The sequence below is a fragment of the Labeo rohita genome, chromosome 3 (assembly GCF_022985175.1).
Source record: "Labeo rohita strain BAU-BD-2019 chromosome 3, IGBB_LRoh.1.0, whole genome shotgun sequence".
Lineage (NCBI taxonomy): Eukaryota > Metazoa > Chordata > Actinopteri > Cypriniformes > Cyprinidae > Labeo > Labeo rohita.
The window spans coordinates 7,462,836-7,480,803 of NC_066871.1; the positions used below are offsets into that span (position 1 = coordinate 7,462,836).

Below are 17,968 nucleotides of genomic sequence, written 5' to 3' on the forward strand. Positions count from 1 at the left end.
TAATGAATATTGCTGTAGTTTAAAGAAATAAAGTAAAAAATTATAATTTGGACAACACTCTGGTAGTGACTGAAAATATGTACATTATATATGCAATTTTCCAAAATAACACACTTTTAATATTTGACCATTTAAAAAAAACTGATGTAAATATTCCAAAATATAGTAATGCATTAAAATGCATATGAATAAAAATATTCAAATCATGTATTTATTTAAACAATATTAATAAAACTTCAAGACTAGCCTTGTCGAAAAAACAGTATATGCTGTTAGGTATGTTTTAAAGCATTGTTGCTGGTTTGAGCTGGTTTAAGATGGCCCCTAGTTGGTCATAAGCTGTTTTAAGATGGTCCGTAGATGGTCATGAGCTGGTTTAAGCTGGTCCTTAGTTGGTCATGAGCTGGTTTAAGCTGGTCCTGAATAACTAGCTCCTGCTCAGAAAAACAAAGGTCAAAACAATTTGTTCAAACACACTGCTCAGGAACCAGATAACTAACTGTCCCTACGAGTGAGTCATTGAATTATTCACTCAAATGATTTGTTCACACACACTGACTCACTGAGGAATTTGATAACTGACTGTCCCTATAAGTGAGTCATTGAATTATTCACTGCAACAATTTGTTAAAACACACTGATTCATTCAGGAACTGGATATTTGACTGATATCTGACTGGTTTGGGCTGGTTTAAGCTGGTCCTTAGTTGGTATTAAGATGGTTTAAGCCTGTCCTTAGTTAGTCATGAACTGGTTTAAGATGGTCCTTAGTTGGTATTAAGATGGTTTAAGCCTGTCCTTAGTTGGTCATGAACTGGTTTAAATTGGTCCTGAGCAACTAGCTTGAACTAGCTCAAAACCAACTATGGACCATCTTAAACTAACTCAAAACAGCTATGATGCTTCAAAACATACCTAACCAGCATATGCTGTTTTTTTTTTCAACAGGGAGATCTTTAAGAAAATAACCTGAAGCTCCACAAAAACATTTAGTGCTCATTGTCACATCTTTGTGTAGAAAAGGTGGCAAAAAGTGGCACTCAATCTAAGTACTCCCAACTCTCTGGGTGATCTGTTTCTGTTCATGTTAAGCAGGTTTGATCATCATTGCCACTTTCTTTAAGGAGTACGAGCCTCCGTGGAATTCTGCCCAGTAAACACCATCCTGGAATCGGCTTCTGTAATGACCTCCTCTATACCATACCCCATTCAGGTTGGAGTGGGCACACATGTGGTACCACCAGCCACCCTTCTGGTAATGAGCACAGTTACCTATGAAGGATAGACAACATATGGCTGTTAAAACAGTTTTTACGGACAAACAATACAAAAAGTAGACTGATTACCTGTGTAAGCATCCTTATCGCGGTCCAGAGTGGTGAATGCTTTATTGTTGTGCCATGAGAGAGAGTCTCCTGCATTGCCTTGATAACTGCCTAACCGTAGACGATACCAATCACTCTCTGGTTCCACCTGAAAACTGTCATACTCCGCAAACACCTGTCGTCCTTGCCAGTCTTCCATGGCTACCCGCAGCTTGTAGGTGGCCTGAGAGGTGAGCCAGTACAGGTGCTCCAAACCCAGCCAGTATTCTCCATCCAGATTCCCAAAGCCTTGCTGTATATAGGAAATAGTTATGTCTTTAATTTAATTTAATTTAATTTTTGTCTCTAGACTACAAATCAGGACAAAAAATCTTGCAAAAAGTCTTATAGTGTATTTTAGCCTTTAGTGGTTGTGATTTTCCAATGAATCTGTTTAAATGGAATATCCCTACGACAAGTAGACGGCGACAAGTGATTATATTTATGGGTGAGCCATTGATGTATTTATTCAAACAATTCAATCAAACACACAGACTCATTCAGAAACAAAACAAATGACTGTCTTTATGAGCAAATCACTGAATTATTCACTCAAACGATTTGTTTAAACAAACTGATTCATTCGGGAACTAGATAGTGGACTGTCCCTATGAGTGAGTCACTGAATTATTCAATCTAACGATTTGTTCAAACACACTGATTCACTCAGGAATTTGATAACTGACTGTCCCTATAAGTGAGTCATTGAATTATTCACTCCAATGTTTTGTTCAAATACACTGATTTATCCAGGAACTAGATAATTGACTGTCCCTATGAGTGAGTCATTGAATTACTCATTTAAACGATTTGTTCAAACACATTAATTAATCCTGAAACACAACACTGCTACTGTGAATAGACTCACTTTTCTACTATATATGGTAGACGAAAGACAGTATGTGAAAAAAGTAGTAGGCGTATGTCAGAACTAAGAGTAATTATATAGCAGCAGACAAAAATTACCCGGATGACCTACTATTTCCAGCAACTTTACAGAGTACGCATCTAATGGACACTTTACTATCCCATGGTGCCACGGGGAAGGATTTGCGAATGGTAGTGAAGAGACTGGTGCTGGTAGGTCACATTACAATGACAATACGTCAAAGTAGCTTTTAGCTGTCACAAAGTGCTTATTCAAAGAAAGTACCTTTCTGCTCTTAATTAAAGATGTGCAATTTTTTTACACAAAGTTGAATTTGTTCAGAACTTGTTGGTTTGGTGGAAATGTTACGCAACGTTCACTTAGCACAGGTGCTACGCAGACTCATTTATAGGCCTACTACATCAAATTTTCCACATATTAAATAATGTTTTGTTTCATGCACCTTGTATTGATCCCAGGTTCTGAAGAAGTTGACAGAGCCATCCTGTCTCCTCTGGATAACGGTCCAGCCACCCTGAGCTCTGCTCTGGTCACACCAGGCCTGCACAAGACGGTTAGTATTGCGCGGTCGTAGCAGGTAGATGCCGCTGGTCATCTCTCCTGACTCCAGCACATGATTACAGTCATTCCAAGGCCCTTTAAAAGAGACAGTATGCTGGGTCATTTCTACTATTCAGGACATTTTCATGTCACCATCATGTATGCATTACAAGTTTTTAAAGATGGCAACCAATTCAAATGAATTTTTAAACTCATTTACACTGTACTTTGGTTTTTTGTTTTGTTTTGATTGGATATTGTGGATATTCCTGGTGTTTCTGAACAGATTACATTCTCCAGTCAAAATGCTTAACATGTTTTCTTGAGAATATTATTTTAATTTTACCAATTATTTTTTATTTTCATTGTATTTAATTTTAAATAACAAAAGCCAATGAATAAATTACATTATCATTCCAGAAATTGACATCATTTGTGGTGGGAAAACAACCAGATGTTTTGTAGCATTAGTTGGCTTGTCTCACTTTAAAAACAGTTCACTAAAATCACAGAAATTGGTATTATGTCTTTAAATTTCTAAAGAAAGTTTTAACAAAATCTGAAACTTCTAGAAAAGCTGGCTTCTGTGTTCTGAATTTTAGACTTTAGAGCATTTTAGTTAAATACATGAGAGTTAAAGAACAGACAGTGTGGAGGAGTTGTATGGATGGTACAAAAGGGCTGCACATCTGTTGGTTCAGAAAGCAGCAAGGTCACGATCTGTATACTGTATACAACCATCTCTCGGCATTTACTTATCAGTCCAACATGGAGGAATTCACACTCCCACAAACCACCAGAAGAATTTGACCTACCACACTCACTGGCACCTTCCATACATGTGTACTTAGATATAGACTAAAACCTAAAAGAAATAGTTTGCACTGTTAGACTTTTAAAAGAACATTATCTGATACATTACACACACGCACAAATATCAACATATGAATCACTGTATTCACATGTTGGCATTTACAAACAATTACAACAAAACAAAACAAAACAAAAAATCTAAATTATGAGTTTTGTTTTGATAAACCTTTTTAATGTTATTTTCTTTTAAATTAAAAACTGCTGAAAATGTACTAACCCTCAAGCCTTCTAAGATGTAGATGAGTTTGTTTGTTCATTGAAGAAAGCAATATTTATTGGACAGAGGACTTGTATTTTAGCCTGAAACTATTATTTGAAGTTAAAAATGTGAATTTATTACAAACAGACAAACATCTTTTTGCTTCACAAGACATTAACCGAGGGACTGTAGTTGTCTGGATTACTTGTGATGTTTTTATCAGGTGTTTGGACTTTCATTCTGATGGCACCCATTCACTGCACAGGATCCACTGATGAGCAAATGATGTAAATGCTAAATTTCTCCAAATCTGTTTTGATAAAGAAACAAACTCATCTACATATTGGGTGGGGAAATTTTCATCGGTTTTTCATCTTTAAGTGAACTTTTTTATAAAAAAAAAAAATCTAGGTCAAAACACTTCTGCAATTGTAAATGTCAGCATGAGTGTGCTTTAATGGTGTAATAGTGGCTGTAATTTGGGTCTGTGAAATGGAGTGGACGTGTGTCCTGTAATCTCACACCCAAGTTGGTGGAGGCAAAAGCATTGCATTGTAATTCAAAGGTTGTGTCACAAAGCTTTTATAAAGGTGGTAATTAACTTGCCTATATTATGTGTGTGTGTGTGTGTGTGTGTGTGTGTGTGTGTGTGTGCTTATGCTAATACACAGCTTTCAGCCTGAGCGCAGCTCTCACAGTCATGTGAAGAGTAATGAGGGTCACCACTGCTGATAAGACACTGTTTGGAATTCTCAGAGATTAAGCTTCCTGACTACAGGTCACTGACACCCAGGGCTTCTGAACTCCTACGTGGGAAACACGGATATAACTCATATCTGGGATTCTTACTCTTTTGCTAGGATGAGGATCATTATTACTATTGCTGATACTTTAGGTTAAGGATTTAAACAAAACCCTAACACTAAATATTAAACTTTGGTGTGTAACTCCAAAGTGTGTAACTTGTACTGCAGAGCAGGTGCGATATTAATTGTCTTTGATAATATCGTAATTGTTGTTAATTGTTGGCCTATAAATGTTAACAATATGTGAGTTGATTTCCCTGGTTTATGCTGGTCAAGGACCACCTTAAACCAGCAAAGGACCAATTTAAACCAGCATCAGAACATACCTAACCAGCATATGCTGTTTTTTTCACCAGGGTTACGGAGTACATCACTCACTTTGCAAAACCAAACAAAAACACAAAAGCTGTCAAAAAACTGTAAAAGTATAGAGGGTTCGCACTTAACTCACGATTTGGTCAGTTATCCGGATACACGGCCATGCTGGAAATACTCGGATGTAAACAACAGCATGGATTGCACAGTTAATGTACTACTGAACAACGTCTGCCAATTTATGCAGTCTAAACCACTGAAAAAATGCATGAAAGCTGCTAAATAATATACAGAAGGACTTAGTAAGCAGGAAAGGGTACAATATTCTGACAAACTAAAGTTATTAGGTGGTAAAGATACGTACGAGCAGTATTATTTAAGATATTAGCCTAATATTTCACCTACCTGACTGGGAATGATAAGAACAAACGTGAATGTTGTCAAGATTCTTGCCCTGGAAATCCTGGTTCAGTTTGGCCAACCACAAACGCATTGTTCCTCAGACAGTTTTTGCACTCTTCTCCTTGATTTGTCGTAACTTTTGTCAGTCTATAGGACTCCAAATGTTTTTTTTCCAGTCTAACTAATTTAGTACAGCCCAAAACATGACCATAATTGACCATTTTCAGTAGCAATAATCAGCAAAATATGCAAGTTTTCTTTGGTTCAATGGCAGTGTTTAAATTCAGTCCCGCCATTTGGTGACGCGTCGTGAAAACACTCTATTAGAACGTCCCATAATTTAAGTTATGAAAGGAAAATATACCGCTCTGTCGCATAGTTACACGCACCGTATCATTGTAAACTGGACTGTCAATCATCTTTTTTTTTACATTAACACCCTATACATTTCATTTCATTTAACGTCCTACCATATTGGAGAGAAAAACAGAAGCACGTATGTGGAGAACTGCATTTAAAAGTTAATTGCCATACGAAGTTCGCATCGTTGTTGCAAATGAAATATCACACAAGTCTTATTAAATAAATATTTTTTTTTACCGGGTTAAATGTTTATATTAGTAACTCAAACCAGGGTTGCCAACTCTCACGCATTTGGCGTGAGTCACACGCTTTCAGGCTCTGTCTCACGCTCTCACTCTTCCCATGTAAATCTCACGCCAAATTGGCAACCCTGCTTGCGATTTTAAACAAAGTTTCAGCTTTCAAATGTTGTAAGTTTTAATACTAAATTTAAACGATAAATACCGTTGATTTTTACGTAGATTACATTTACAGTATAATTTTTATTCTGGAGAGTGATGGAGAGGCAACCGAAAATTGAACATGCATGGTTTTACTACAAGTAAAACCAAGAAAACATGGTTACTATAGTTAAACCATGGTAATCACAAATTAACCATGGTCTTGCTACACTAACCATAGTTTAACCATGATATCTGTAGCAAAACTATAGTTATACAAATGATAATCAATGCGCCAAAAAAAAAAGAATCATAAGGGTTAATATGGTTTTCTTGTATTTAACCCTCAGGTATTGCTTACTTATAATGTGAACATACAGCTTAACTATTTTTCAGTTAAATAAATGTTCTATATTTTAGTTCAATTTTTTTTTTTTTTTTTTAAGGAGATCATTTAGTACTAAATACTAAATGTCCAATAAAATGGTCCAATAATGACTTAAAATATATATATTTTATATTTATATTACTTATATTACAACTAGTGTAGTATTTTAAATTCCAATGCAAAGAGGCAAATTAGAGTCATTTTGTGGTTGGGAAAAAAAATAATAATAATAATTTGTAATGCCATGGTTTACCCACTAGGTACCTGTATGGCTCTTTACTAAATATACATGTATCTAGAATATTGCAGGTCATACCTGCTTACTTATTAAGTTTTTCATTTGAATAAATATTTAGAAATGATTAAACACTATATTTTAAAATGTGAAATTTAAAAAGTTAATAACTTACGTCCTTTTTTTTAATGATACTCGTATAAGTACACATAATGAATGCAAGCAAATACTGAATTTGAAACCAAGTTTAAAATGGTGCTAAAAAGCATTCAGCTCCATTTTTATCCTCTTATACGTACAGTATATACATATAAATAGATATGGAATCGAGATACCACCCCCTCCCCCCAACCCAACCCCTCACTCCAAGCTGAACTTAAAAGTTGGCAACCCTGTTTAAACCCCTTTATCTAAACCTCTTTACAGAGGGTATGCATGTGACGTCACCGTCAGCTGGGGTGGCTGCGGCTCCGCCCACTGAGTGGCAGCGTTGGTTTCAACGTGAATGCTGCGGCAGAACACACAAAACACCTCTAAAACCAGAACAAGCTTTGCGATTGGCTGTACAAAGAGATTTTACAAGAAACCTGAGGTATATTTTTATAGACTGCTGAAAGCTACTGAAAAGAGAAGCAAATGAATCGCTGCAATTCAAAGAAACAAATGATCCCCAGGCAGCGAAACACGGACTTGCAGTTTCATGCTAATATGTTGAATTGTGCAGTAAAATCATATCCTGTGTATTGTATTGTAGTATATCGTATTGACAAGTCATAAGTATAAGTGTTAGAAAACACGATTTCTGGCTGCATCAATATCCACTGACCACTGGATATTTGTTTAGTTGTTAGGAACATTATATCAAGTTCAGCAACCTTTAGTTTAAACTGATTATCGTTTGTTTTACACACGTTTTTGCATCTTCCCTATTAAATCCATTCACGCTGAAGGCTCTTTTGCTACTCAGTCAGGCGGGGGAGGGGGGGGGCGTGTCCAGGCAGGAAAGTGACATCAGTGCATACCCTCCACATCACCTTAGGTCGCTCACATCCGCCATGTTTGTAGTTTTTTAACGCTTGTTATTCGTGTGTGTAGTTCTGAACCGAATCCTTCGCCAAAGTGCAATGCATTGTCAACAATATTAACCATTAGAGTGTGCACGGATCCACACTTCAAACATGTAATCTCACACACTATTTAGGATGGAAAGTATGAACACTGGGATGCAGGATCGCACACCGCTCCTGCAGTCATCGATAACACTCGTGGCTTGTTGAAGTGGGTGAGTGTTTTCTAAGATTTTGACTTGGAGGTTGATAAAACGCAAAAAAGGTGTATTGCAGGAGGGACCACACTGCGTTATTTAAGTAATTTGGGTCATTCTCAATTGCAACATACTAAAAACCACTCAAAACACCTTAGAAATCAAAATACAAGTGCCAGCTACACCCTAGCCTAGGGGTTTTTATGCTACCTGGAGATTTAGTCACGTGGTAACTGATGAAAGGTGTGTCTGTTGGCAGACTGGGCAGGTCAGCTAAGGTCTCTAGCAGTTCTACAGGAATCTGCTCCTGGTGCACAGGGGCACTTTGGTCTCTTTGGACATTGCTGGCAACTTCTTTAGGCTCTGTGTTCACATTCACCAACCCACTTGACTGTTGAACCGGAAGTGATGTGGTTTCCTGTAAAGAAAAAAAAAAAAATTCATAAGAAATTTCACTTGGTTTAGAAGGGGATGCACCTGTGAAAAGCTGAAAGCTCATGGAGGGAAAATTCAGAGGGAGGTTGGATTCAAATGCAGACAGTGTTTATTAAAACAATAACAAAACACAGGAAAACCACAAAACTAAGAAACAAATGCAACTGAGACAAGCTCAACAGCACACTTCCACACAACAGTCAAAGCAGCACTGTGTCACAAATGTGCAGCCTCAGAGCAAGACCACAAGAGTTTAGGGTGCTATTTTGGAGAAGGGCCAATGAACACAGGAAACACACGGGCTATGTACAGGACTAACTAACCACATCTGGAAACAAGCAGACTAATGACAAGTGGAAACAGGAACAGGAAACAAGTAAAACTACTTCTTCTTCTTCTTCTTGTATCGTTTATTGGCGGTTGACAAGCCAACTTATGGTGTATTACCGCCACCAACTGGACTGGAGTGTGAAGCTTCGATGGGGGTTACAACAACAACAACAACAAAAAAAAACTAAATTCTTCCTTCCAATCCTGTAACTTTAAGATAATAGAGTATTTCTTTTTGCACTGTTGACTGTTCTGAAGCACAACTTAATAGATTTATTAAACTAAAATTAGTTATACTTAGATCCTTCAATTTCTTAGTCAACTCGCCTCTTTCTCTATTATATGCTGTACAGTGTAGAAGTACATGTTCAATTGTCTCTACTTCACTACAGAATATACACAATCCAGTTTGGTGTTTTCCTATTATGTACAATGAATGATTTAACCCAGAATGTCCTATCCGCAGTCGTGTAATAATGATATCTTCTCTTCTGTTGTTGAGGCATACTCTCCCTTTACCAACTTGTTTTTGAATGCTATATAGGTGCCTACCCTTTATTCCCCTGTCCCACATTTCTTGCCACTTTTTATTGATTTGATTTTTGATTATTCCTTTTATTTCTGCTTTACTTAGTGGAATTTGCACTTCAATAGTCGTATGTTTCATCGCCTGTTTAGCCAATTGGTCAACTGTTTCATTCCCCTGTACTCCTACGTGAGCAGGTACCCATATGAACCTCAGGATTATACCCATATTTTGTATTCTGAGCAGATTTATAAGTATTTCATAAATCAATTCTTGCCTTACTGTCGATGTCCCACCTGACAAACTATTTAGAGATGATATAGAGTCTGAACAAATAACTGCCCTTGTTGGCTTAACTTCCTCTACCCACTGAATAGCCAACAAAATTGCTATCAGCTCAGTTGTAAAAACAGATGCATAATTGGTTATCCTTTTCTGAATTTTGACTTGATATCTCTGAATGTATACAGCTGCAGCCGTATGCCCAGAAGCTGGATCCTTTGACCCATCAGTGAATATATGAAGCATTGAGGAATATGCTTGATCCAAATACTGTTGTACTACGACATCCTTATGTATAATTTTTTCGTTCTTAAACTTATATTGAAGATGAAAATCAACTTGAGGCATAGGAAGCAACCAAGGAGGAATATTTGGCAAGTAAAACTACAACATAAAAGTCCACATTATAAAACAAAAGCACAAAGGCACAGAATACATGGCGCTCACCTGCAGTGCTTTAGGGGGGTTCTTGAGCTGGCACTGATTCTCCAGATGTGTGATTACTTGGCTCTGGTTGCTCACTAGAGAAGTGAGTGCGTCATACTTCCTTTCCAAATCTCTGTAACTGCTGGACACCTGAAGCACCTGTCAGGATCACACAGTTGGGAAAAATGATCAAAATATTAGAAAAGTAGAAAACTTAATGAGTCATCCAAATAACTGTCCATACAATTAATGCATCAACACATCCCATGTGAAAAACAAGTGTGCTTAATAGTATTGAATGTGCACTTGTAGTAAATCAGTCTTAAGCAGCACGGGTACATTTGTAGCAATAGCCAAAAATACATTGTCAAAATTATCGATTTTTCTTTTATACCAAAATCATTAGGATATTAAGTAAAGATCATGTTCCATGAAGACATTTTGTAAATGTTCTACTGTAAATATTTTCATTAGTAACATGCATTGCTAAGAACTTCATTTGGACAACTTTAAAGGCGATTTTTCTCCCATAGATTCCAGATTTTAAAATAGTTGTATCTCGGCCAAATATTGTCCTATCCAAACCATACATCATCAAATATTTATTCATCTTTCAGATGATGTATTAATCTCAATTTAAAAAAATTGACTCTTATGACTGGTTTTGTGGTCCAGAATCACAAATGTTTTAATAAAAAACGTATGCAGATAATGTAATAGCATATTTTTATTGTAATTAGGGCTGTCACAGTAATTGGTCGATTATTCTGATGATTATTTGAACTTTTTTAAGTAATTAAAATAAGCCTAAGCAAACAGTAGCCTTTACAGCTATTTAAAATAACAGTCTAATAATGCGTTTCATTGATTCTTGTCCATGGAATATGTCACTTCTGGTATTTTGCCATTTACTAGAAAATGCAAAATGCAGTCAAGGATTTTTTAAAGTACTTGAACTGAATCGAGTAATCATGGCAGCCCTAATTATTATGTAATATATTTGTATTGCATATAATACAATATTAATAAAATAAAATGCCACTTAAGTGTAATTAAAGACACTTTCACTTTCATTACAGTTTTTAACACATTTAAATATAATTTTAAAGTGCGCTTTAATAATGTCACAGTAAAAGTTTAACTTTACAGTAGTAATTTATGGTTTTAATAATATTGTCATGCTTTAAAGAAGCGTGTTATGCAATATTACATTTAAATATTACTTTAAATGTACAATTAATCTGTTTTACATGTACTAAATTACAACATTACTGCAAATGTGTGTTTACAAATATACTGATATACACTGACATATACTAATGACAAACACATATTCTTCACATTATTTCCCTATAGTGTCTAATGAACCAGAAGTTTTGCGGTTTTCTTCCATATTAAAGAATAAGGTGGATATTTTTTTCTTTAAAAAGTATTCTTATTAAAAGTATGCTGAAGTGCTCCCATATTTTTACGTTTAAATTAAAATCTATGGCTTTTCATCACATATTTTGGTTATGTGGCAAATCTGTGCACAGTTTAGAGGGGTCATCGATGCCCATTTTCCACAAGTTGATTCTTTAGGGTCTTAATGAAAAGTCTATAATATACTTTGGTAAAAAATTCTCAATGGCTGTGTAAAACAACACCCTTTTTACCTTGCCAAAAGGAGCTCTGCAAAAATCATCTCATTCTGGTCGAGGCTGCTTTAAATGCAAATGAGCTCTGCTTGCCCGCCCCTCTCTTCTCTCTGTGGAGTGACGAATCTGTTTACTTTAGCCGGATTTAGCTACATTTAGCCGCTAAACTTGCTAACTAGCACATTATTAGGAAAGGCGATCGCAAAGATTGATAAAAAAACCCTTATACACACTTCTGCTGTGAGTGAAGCTGGATCATGAATGATTCGCACGAACATAGACAGATATATGTAGATCAGGAGCCGCATTCCCTTCACAAACAAACGTAATCTACTGCATCTTCAGCGGCTCAGATGTCGGGAGTAAATGATGACCACTATGTTCATTATTACATCCAGCAACACAACACCTCAATCGCTCAATCAGAGATATTCTTGTCTAACTTGCATCCCTGCTCCAGCATCAAAACAAAGAGGGCGGACTGTGACAGCTGATCTGAGGTAAGAGCTCATGTCAATCAACTATCGTGGGAGTGGCCTCTGTGTGACGGCACACCGACAGGCATCTGAGAACGACTCGATTTGAAAAAGGCGATATTATTTTTACAGATTAATTAAAAACCACTGCATGGATTTTTATCATTATAGAGTAGATTTGTACATACACTGCCAACACACATTAATGTTCAAAGAACATGTAAAAGTGAACTTAGCATCCGTTGACCCCTTTAAGACATTCCCAGTGAAAAATCTGAGAAGCAGGAGACTTTTAACCATTCTCACTGCCGTCTAGAAGAAACAACTGAAAGAAAAATTGTGTTTCTTTAGAGCAGGAAACGCTTTAGCTACCTGGGCTGTTGCATTAAGCACCAAACTCTCGAGCCTCCGTTGCTCCAAAGCCTGATCCTTCTTCTGGAGGATCTCCTTCAGCAGTTGGGCGTAGAGTTGGGTGATGCGGGCATTCATGTTGACGCTCTCCTTGCGCAGAACTCTCATCTCACTGGCCAGTGCGCTCTCCTTCTCCAGCTGCCCACGCATTGTGTCCAGCTGTTCCTGCTGCCGGTCCAGCAGCGCGCGCAGGGATGCCATCTCAGAGCGGTTGACACGAGCCGTCTCGGTGCTCACGCAAATCGCCCCCGTTAACTTCTGCTGAGGTACAATGAAAGTGTAGGAACAGCGGCTTGGCTTATTCTCTGATGCTTGAGACGACCTTTTCTGACCTGCATCACCCTTGGAGGTGTCTGCGTTAGAGGCTTCCTGGCGGCTGGCCGCACAGCAGGCTCCACCAAAAACCAGCAGGAAGACCAAGGCACAAGTCACTGGAAATTCCATAAGTGTTGCGACTGAGACAATCAACTGTCCAATATGATCCTAACAAACAAATAATACAAAATCTTATTAATTTACAGTCCGTACAAATTCATACGAATTAGACACCAATTTGCCAAAACACAACATTTTGCAATTTCCTTTTAAAAAATCTAAGGTCTAAGAATAAACAAAAGATTTAAAGGGATAGTTTACCCCAAAATAAAAATTCTGTCATTAATTACTTACCCATTAGGTTGAAATTAAGGTTGAACCACTGATGTCACCTGGAGTATTTTATCAACGTCCTTACTATCTTTATGGGCCTTGAACATCGTAGTTGCATTGCTGTCTATGCAGGGTCAGAAAGCTCTCGGATTTCATCAAAAATATCTTAATTTGTGTTCCAAAGATAAACGAAGGTCTCACAGGTTTGGAATGACATGAGGGTGAGTAATTAATGCCAGAATTTTATTTTTGTGTGAACTATCCCTTTAAATCACGTTACAAATTGCCACGAGACTGTGTTATTTAGACTGGATCTGGTTTCTTAAAATCTAATAAACAATTATTTTCCAGTGAGATAAAATCTTATAGACTAACTTTTAACATTGTAACCACACACTGTCATGAACTAAAGAGGCCTGCAGTTTTTGATGCATGCCAGATGTTCATGTTTAATGATGGGGGGTAAGAAACAGTTTTGCCCTTTCTTGAGGTAATTAGCATGTCAACAGAAACAGAGCCTGAGTCAACCTATCGTTTCATCGGATCGTCAAAATCAATTGCTAAAGTCAATACTGATGAAAATGACAGCTTTGGTACACATCATAAATGTCATAAGCAATTAACAAATCTAAACATTGACTGAGGCAATTATTGAAAACAGCTAACAAAAGTACTAAAAAGAACACTGATACCTGTGGATTAACACCAAAACTGCCAAAAGTAATCTCAGTTTGTTGAAATTTTAAGCTAATGGCAAGCAAATTAAGTAATTGTAAATTATCAATTAATAAATACTTTGGAAAAGTGTCACTGCATTGTTCAGAACATAAACAGTTGAGGTTCGAAGTTCATATACACCTTGCAGAATCTGCAAAATGTAAATCATTTTACCAAAATAAGAGGGATCATACAAAATGCATGTTATTTTCTATTTATTACTGACCTGAATAAGATATTTCACATAAAAGGCATTTACATATAGTACACAAGAGAAAATAATAGTTGAATTTATAAAAATTACCCCATTCAGGTTAACATACACTTGATACTTACAGTTTTTCTTGATTGCTAAAACACGATAACCAGTCTTTTGAACTAAGATTTCAAAACCATAATGCCATTTTTCAAAAAGCACACCTTTTCCCTCAACTATAAAACACTATTCCCGTTTTAACATATGAGTCAGATTTGGCGAACTGTTACTGCAAAACTCTACACACAAATCCTTACATTTCTCAGTGTGGTTATTTAGAAAGCACTAGCATTCAATATTGTTCACTCAAGTCTACAAAGTTTGAGCTCAATTAGCACACAGTTACCCAAGTGGAAACACTAGGAGTCAAAATTTATCATACACCACTCAGAACCTTCGATGGAGATAAAAAGGGCCAAAGTCAGCTTACAGTTTGGTGCATTTCTCAGATCAGAAATGAAATTCTCAAAACTACTTGTCCAGCCTCCACATCATCTAGTCACTTGTGCACATCATAAAATGTTTCAAAATTTTTTGAACAAGTTGCGTTTGCTTTGGTAAATTCATGCAACCGATTATGCAACTGATTTGTCTGTGGTTTCCTACATGATCATTTCCTATCGTCATGTTGCTCAAAATGTATTACATAGTTCTCTGTGCTATAGTCTTACACCTCAAAACATCAAGTCATTAGCTCATCGTGTATGTCTTTACAGTAAGTGGTAAATTTTTGATCTAGTTGTCATAAACTGTGAAGCGTGTTCTACACATTTCTATTAGACTTTTTGTAAATTTGCCACAAATTGTTCAAGTGAATATTCACTAATGTAGTGACTTTCACTAATGTAGAGACTACAAATCAACCAATGATAAAGCAGTTCTCTGAAATAGCTCAAAGGTACATCTCAACATCTCATTACCCTTGAATTGGAAAGCATATATAGACAGATGACAACACAAGAGTTACAAATTCTGACAGTGGACTTCCTAATTTATATTTTTTTTGTCAGACCACTAGTAAAAGTGTAACTGTGAATCCTATACAGTCTTTTTCAATCAATATCCCGCATACAGTATATGTGTAATTTCGAAGAGGAGGAGAAGGAGGAGGACGTCGACCACAACATGGAAGAGAAACAGGAAGGGCAAGACCAAGAAAACAAGCAGTCTCATAAATTTTAGTTGATGGGTGCCAGGGTTGGATCAGGCACGCAAGAGGATTTTACCCCCGCTGCCTGTCCAGGGCCAATTTAGCCTGTGGTGTTGAAGAGGTTCTTCGGCCTGTCCCAGACCAAAGACAGGATGCTGGGGCAGAATAATTATTTTTGTTGTTGTTTGCTGTTTTGTGCTGTACTCTACAGTACAATGAATTAAGGATTAAAACACTTGCAAATGTATACATTCGTTGTGTTCATCATGTGATTTTTTTTTCCCAAGCAACACTTATTACCAGTTTTTGTAGTATTGTTTTGAATTGATCTCATCAGTGTGTAAAACTGTGTTGTAGTGTGTGTGTTTTTGAGGGTTTGTGTGTCATGTCTGAGAGCAGAGTTTGTTTTTTTCAGCAAGATTGAGTTGTTTTGAATGGAGAGCTTCGTTTTGACCTGAATATAGTAAGTTCAGGGAATTGAGTTAGAAGTTACAGATTTGTGTTTAGAGTTTCACAAAAAAGAGGCATAATTTTAAGAAATGTGTTTAAGCAATTTTTTTTCGTTTTGTTTTGTTTTTTGTTAAGTGATAGTTGTTCGTGATTGTTCATTTGAGATCCATCTTTTCACACTGAGGACAACTGAGGGACTCATATGCAGCTATTACAGAAGGTTCAAACGCTCGATGCTCCAGAAAGAAACACAATGCCAGGGGTGAAAACTTTTGGAATTTGAATATCAGGGTAAATTTAACTTATTTTGTAATCTGGGACACATGTAAGTATCTTCTGCAGCTTCTGAAGCACAGTACTAAAATTAAAAAAAAAAAAAAGATCTTTAGGCAAAATAAGAAAAATGTGCACATTTTCATTCCCAAAAGTTTTCACCCTGCAGCTCTTAATGCATAGTTTTTCCTTCTAAAGCATCAGTGAGCATTTGAACCTTTTGTAATAGTTGCATATGAGTGAACAGTGGGCAGTTTAACTGTTCAGGACAAACAAGGGACTCATGAACAACTATCACTAAACAAATAAACACAGCTGTGGATCATTCGAGTAACAACACAGTATTAACCGTGAATACTTTTGAATGGGGTCTCTTTAATAAATAATCATTATTTTCTCTTGTGGACTATATGCAAATGTCTTTAATGTGAAATATCTTATTCAGGTCAGTAATAAATAAAAGATAACATGCATTTTGTATGATCCCTCTGATGTAAAATAATTTACATTTTGCAGATTCTGCAAGGTGTATGTAAATGTATGACCTCAACTGTATATTTAAAATCTTTTGAGGCTTAGTCAAATACCAAAGAAATACTTATAGAAGAATATGTTTATATGCTTATTTAAATTTAAACTAGTTTTTATTCTTTATTATTTATTTAAAAGTAAATAAAATAACCATATTTCTAAGAAAACAAATCACATCAAGAACAAATATTTCTCTTACCTCCTCAGTTGTATCAAGAGATGATCTTCTCTTTTGGTTTTGGCTGTGTTCCACAAGGTAATGTCCTCCAACTGATGCAAACAGGACTCTGAGAGCTAAAATATTATAATATCAATGACAAATCACTATGATAAAGAGAAACACACCTTGCCATTAATAATTAAACATAATGACTGTATCAGTGGATGTCTGGTCGGTGCTCTGGCTGGTCTTCAGTTAGGATGTTCAAAGGCATTGGGCAGTGGGAGACACCCAGACTGACAGTAAACTTTTAAAGCAGGAAGATCGACTCCTGTCAGAGGATCTTTAAACAAAGAAGAGTGTAATTACAAACCATCCTAATGAGACCAGCCCCCCTCCTTTCTAGCCCTACGCTGGCCTGTCCCCCATACACAAGCACACCCACCACCCTATCCTTCACTCCCATCCATTGTCCAGACCAGTGTTGGGCAGTAACTAGTTACTAGAAACTAGTTAAAGAAATAATATTACTTTTTGAGGTAACTAGTAGTATAACTACAAGTTCAGTAATAATATTACAGTTACCATTCATAAAACCCTACTGATTCGAAATCCAAAAATCCAATAATTCCTATAATTTTCATAATTTTCATGACTTACACAGTCACATGAAGTCCAGTAGGCAAGCTTGGAATATGGAGAAGCTTACATTCAACAGATGGAAATATTGCCATTACATTGATTTAGGAGAAAAGATGATCTGAACACCAATATGTAAGTTGTGGCATTACATGGTTTGCCCACCCACATCCTTTTGATACTGATAAAAACGGTATTAGTATAAATAAAAATCTTTTTAGAAAACAAAACATTTTCATTAACTTATGTCATTTCTTTTGATAAAATACATAATGAAATATAGTTGAATATTATAAGAACTTTAACAACTTTAACAAGCGATTTTCTCAACAAAAAAAAAAATTTTTTTGCACCCTCAGATTCCAGATTTTTTAATAGTTGTATCTCAGCAAAATATTGTCATATCCTAACAAACCATACATCAATGGAAAGCTTATTTATTCAGCTTTCGGATTATGTATAAATTATGACAGTAGTGGATATTTCCTTTAAACTAAATGTAAGGTTAAGACATTAAAAAATGAATCGAGATTTTAAAACCTGCCTAGAATTCTATGTAGTAATTCATCCCATCCAATAGACGGCGTGTGTAAAATCAAAATA

General features: G+C 36.3%; 1 protein-coding gene across 2 annotated transcripts; it reads right to left on the minus strand.

The window, feature by feature from the left end:
- Positions 1-26: 26 nt before the first annotated feature.
- Positions 27-17,060, minus strand: angptl6 (angiopoietin-like 6). 2 transcript variants are annotated; one of them, XM_051106881.1, is made up of 7 exons: positions 16,766-17,060; positions 12,503-13,024; positions 10,039-10,176; positions 8,229-8,436; positions 2,696-2,889; positions 1,347-1,617; positions 27-1,272 (listed from the first exon to the last, which is right to left on the minus strand). In XM_051106881.1, exons 2-7 carry the CDS (start codon positions 12,983-12,985, stop codon positions 1,088-1,090), a joined length of 1,479 nt encoding a protein of 492 aa, XP_050962838.1. In that variant the 5' UTR covers positions 12,986-13,024; positions 16,766-17,060; the 3' UTR covers positions 27-1,087. The 2 variants fall into 2 exon arrangements, with proteins under 2 accessions (XP_050962838.1, XP_050962837.1); XM_051106880.1 differs by lacking the exon at positions 16,766-17,060 and adding an exon at positions 14,593-14,654.
- Positions 17,061-17,968: the final 908 nt, after the last annotated feature.

Excerpts from the sequence above, each read along its gene's own strand:
- angptl6 (XM_051106880.1), bottom strand. Across the intron at positions 10,177-12,502 it reads TGCTTAATGCAACAGCCCAG|GTGCTTCAGGTGTCCAGCAG; the intron begins GTAGCTAAAGCG and ends TGATCCTGACAG. Across the intron at positions 2,890-8,228 it reads CCACGTGACTAAATCTCCAG|GGCCTTGGAATGACTGTAAT; the intron begins GTAGCATAAAAA and ends TCTCTTTTAAAG.